General features: G+C 41.9%; 1 protein-coding gene across 2 annotated transcripts in view; it reads right to left on the reverse strand.

Annotated features, from left to right (window-relative positions):
* Positions 1–4027, reverse strand: part of fgf14 (fibroblast growth factor 14) — a 160647-nt gene that overhangs the window by 53998 nt on the left and 102622 nt on the right. Inside the window, exon 1 of one of the 2 annotated variants that reach the window (XM_014018805.1) lies at positions 2515–3231. The exons of the other annotated variant lie outside the window; for it this stretch is intronic. Coding sequence (XP_013874259.1) covers positions 2515–2707 — 193 coding nt within the window. The 5' untranslated portion in view covers positions 2708–3231. Of the gene's footprint in view, positions 1–2514; positions 3232–4027 lie in introns of those variants that run through there. 2 annotated transcript variants of the gene reach the window in all.

Raw genomic sequence — 4027 nt, forward strand, 5'->3', positions numbered from 1 at the left:
CTACAGTATTTTTACAGTCTTTATTTTACAGTTAAAGTATATGTTTATTAAATAAAGTCTAATGTTACAACTAGTCGGGGATCCCTTTAAGTCTCATTTGTATGCCTGTTAGCAAAGTACTCCATGGACCACTGAACAGATTTTAATTGAAACTCTCAGAAAGTAATCTCATGTACATCTGCAAATATTTGGAGTATAATTGACTAAAGGTAAAGGGGAAAAATGCTACAGGAGTCATTTTTACAGATRTTAAGCTAAAATTTGATGTAGTTTCACACTAAATRATAACCTTAGCATGCAAGGAGGTGAGTGATATGGAATTAATCAATTTAGATTTGTTCTTTAGTTGCATGGTTTGGTCATGTGTCTCCTAAGAACAGGTTCTTTGAACCACAGTTTAAATGGTTGAAGCCAGGGGACTTGTACATTGCAGTATATTGCAAAACGCATAAAAATACTTTTTTTTTTGCAGAGTTTCAGTCTCCTTCCAAGTGAAGAAGGTTTTTTTTTCAGTCTCCAGGTGCAAAATCACAATACAAAAATAGTTTTGTTCATGAAATGGAGCAACTTTTGCACTGTGATTGCTGAAGCTTGAATCCCGTTGCTACTTTTTCTGGTTTTACATTTCTTTTTTTTATTTTCTTATCATAATAAACTAAAGCTGTCAAAAACACAAAGTCTGAGTGTCAAACACTACAACCCGTAAGAAAAGAAATTCTGACTCGTGAGATCAATACTCAGTGCCAAAGGGATCACAGAACCTAGGGCTGTTTTTAAGTCAGCCATTCATCTCGACACACGTCAGGATTCTGAGCGTGGCTTCAGTCCGCTCACCTGATGCTCATAAAACTGCTCTGCTCTCAGCTCAGCTGTCACCACCTGGGAAATGAAAACTGTAAAATTCGGCCTGCAAACACATGGGATCAGTGACACATATGGCTACGTTCACGCAGAAAACAAAAAGCAAAGAGGGAGGAGAGGATCTTTTAGGGTTTGATATTAAATTAGCCACACCAGAGAAGGCCATTAGTCTTCCTGAGCTGTGCCTTTTGGTGATAAAGCAGTAAATAAAAGGAGAGAAGCGAGGAAGACAAATAAGAGGTACCATGTTGGAATGAGGACAGAAAAACAGAGGAGTGTGTAGGACTTTCAAAGCCCCTGACAAAAAAAAAACATAAGATGTGTTTTTGTCATTGCTTTCTTAAATCTCATGTGAGGATGTAATTAATAAAATCCCATCAGGTTTTAATTCACAAACAGAACAAAATGAAAACAAAGTGTTTTTAGAGCACATCCACTGAAATGGGGACAAAATGCTGCTTATTTTGACCGACTTTCCACCTAATTTTACTTTAAATCCAGCAAGTCTTCATTTTACAAGCAGGGTCTTGCTTTTTGATGCCCCGACACAGTTCATCAGCACCTGGGCTCACTGTTGCTGTGAATTAGCATCACTCCTCCGAGATTTAARGAGCTTTGTGAAATCCTCGCTCGAGGTCTGGTGCTGTCATGTGACTTTTTGGGGTTCCATATTTGTCACTTCAATCCACACACTAAAATACACATCTGTTTTTTTTTTTTTTCCTGTCAGCGTGGCTAACATCAATTCTTCATGACACATCATCAGCCCACATCTGTGATCTCTGGGTGCTTCTGGACACTACGCTGACAATCTCTGGCCTGCAGCTCAGGAAGTGACAGGCAATTAAACATCCAAACACTGATACACACGCACGCGGCGAGCAGCGTCAGAAGCAAAGCTCCTGAAGGATAACCGATAATAAACCTTCTATTCTGATGAGCCCTGACCAAAGTCCAGATGTGTCCTCTATGGCTATTATATATAGATCCTGTTTCATCAAAGCCTCTTTTAATCCACGTAATCACCGAGGGCTGCTGAAGGAGACATTTCGTAACGTTGCTCTGTTTCAACGTGGAAGCAGACAGCAGGAGAGAGGCTGTAYTCTCCAATCAAAATGGCTCTCTTTGAGGAGATGAGGGACTAAAACCAGATCTGTGTTTCTAAACAGAGATGATAGCAGATGAAGTTAAAGTCTGAGGCAACAGGTTTGACACCTGATGATTCTCAGAGGAAACTATCATTCCTTTTTAAAAAAATCATGTACTCCCTTGGCTCTTATTTACAGTAATTAAATAATTAGAGGCAGTGCTCTTTAATAAACCCAAATTCTCAAACGGCAAAATTTAAAAAAGAAACGTTTTTGACATTTTTGTGATTGGAATGAAAATTGACCCTGAAATTAAAGAAAAAGCTGGTGTTTGAAAGGTTGTGTTGGAATTGAAATTTTGCAAATGAGTTCATTGTGTCATAAAATAATCCCATCAGCTAACTGCACATCCCTTGTGCGAACTTTACGATACTCTGAGGTGAAATTTAGCCAAGTTTCTCTTATGTTGGCAGCACAGGTGCAAGAACACTTATTTATTTATTTATTCATTTTTTGGCAGAGCTAATATTGTCTACACTGCGCGCCCACACTGAAGTTCCCAGACCTTGTCTCCGTAGTCTCCGCTTCCTGAGGCCRAAGATGCGCACTTTGGAGAAGATGTCCACCAGGTTCCCATTGCAGAGACCTTTGTTCTTATTGGGGCTCTTCCTCCGTCGGTTGGTGGAGGGTCGGTCCAAATGCTGCTCCCGAGCCTGTCTTTTCTGTCTGATCAGTCCACTCGCGATGGCAGCAGCCATGGCTCAGATAAATAAATAAATGTTTTTTTTAAATAAATGTCTTGACGCGTGGAGCGCGCAGACTCTTGCGCGGACAGCCGCCTCTTTCAGAGCTCGCAGCCCCCCGGGTCACAGTCCCATTCTGGCGCGTTGTGGTCCTCCGGTTCGGTGACACCAATTAGCTGGATGCAGTTTTTAGCAGCTGGGTTTCATTTTCCTTTTTAAAACTCCAAATACGATACAGGCGAGCGTACACCAGACTGTCCTTATCACTCGCAACATTGTCGGCGGAAGAATGAGATCACTTCACGCGTGATAATTCCACACATCAGTGACAATCCGGCTGGGTGAAGAAAAGGGGGGGGGGGAGCCCAACTCATGCAGACGGAGATTTTGGAGGCTTCTTCATACCTGCGCGACGCGTTTGTTCAGAATCTGTAGAGAAAAGAAGATTCAGCGGCATCTCTTTGGCTGCAGCAAAAGGCGCGGAAACAAAATCAGCCACTGGTTCCTTCTTTCCGTTTTTATCGTCCTATCTGACAGAAGGGGAAGCTCGTTCACAAGTGTCTGTTTGAAGCTGCTGCGATGGTGGTGGTGGTGGTGGTGGGGAGGGGGGGGGGGGCACCCGTGCATGTGTGCCGCCAGCAATTAAACAAACAGGCGCCTCCTACGGAGATCAGCGGAGTCCAAGTTTGTAAGAAAAAAACATGTTTATAAAAAACACGAGATTTACGCAGCAGACATGAAGCCGGTGTCTCCTCTCTGATCATCCAACTTCCTGTCAATCAGATCCAYGGAGCGTTTTTCTTTTTTTAAATTAGTCAAAACAAAATAAAATCTTCACTGTAAACACCAGAGCTGATTCTAGTCCTGTGGAGATGACGTCTGCGTAATAAGAGCTGACAGAGTGTATGGCGCGTAATAAGTGAGAGTAAAGGGATTGATTTCCCCACACTTACTAAAAAAGAAAAAAAATAAAGAAATAAAGAAAAGTATGTTTTTATGTTTCAGATCAACACATTTATTCCCTCTTAACATCTTTTTTAACACTGTCAATTGAGACCCCTTAATTCTGCTTTATTTATGTTTTACTGTATGGCTGTTCACCTCAGCCCCTGAGAGACTAAAGACATAAGATGTCATAATCTGAAGAGCAAAAGCTCTTTTTTTAAAATGCCAGGCATGTTTATTTGCCTGCTTGTACATGCGCGTGTGAATGTGTGGTTTCAGCACCGCGGACAGCTCCGTTGACTTCAGCACTCACACCGTTCGAGAGGGGAGGAAAATGTTTCCCCAGACGGACATCAGCACGTGAACGCTCCACTGCAGTCTGTGGGAAAG

This window comes from Austrofundulus limnaeus, unplaced genomic scaffold (genome assembly GCF_001266775.1).
Source record: "Austrofundulus limnaeus strain Quisiro unplaced genomic scaffold, Austrofundulus_limnaeus-1.0 Scaffold202, whole genome shotgun sequence".
Lineage (NCBI taxonomy): Eukaryota > Metazoa > Chordata > Actinopteri > Cyprinodontiformes > Rivulidae > Austrofundulus > Austrofundulus limnaeus.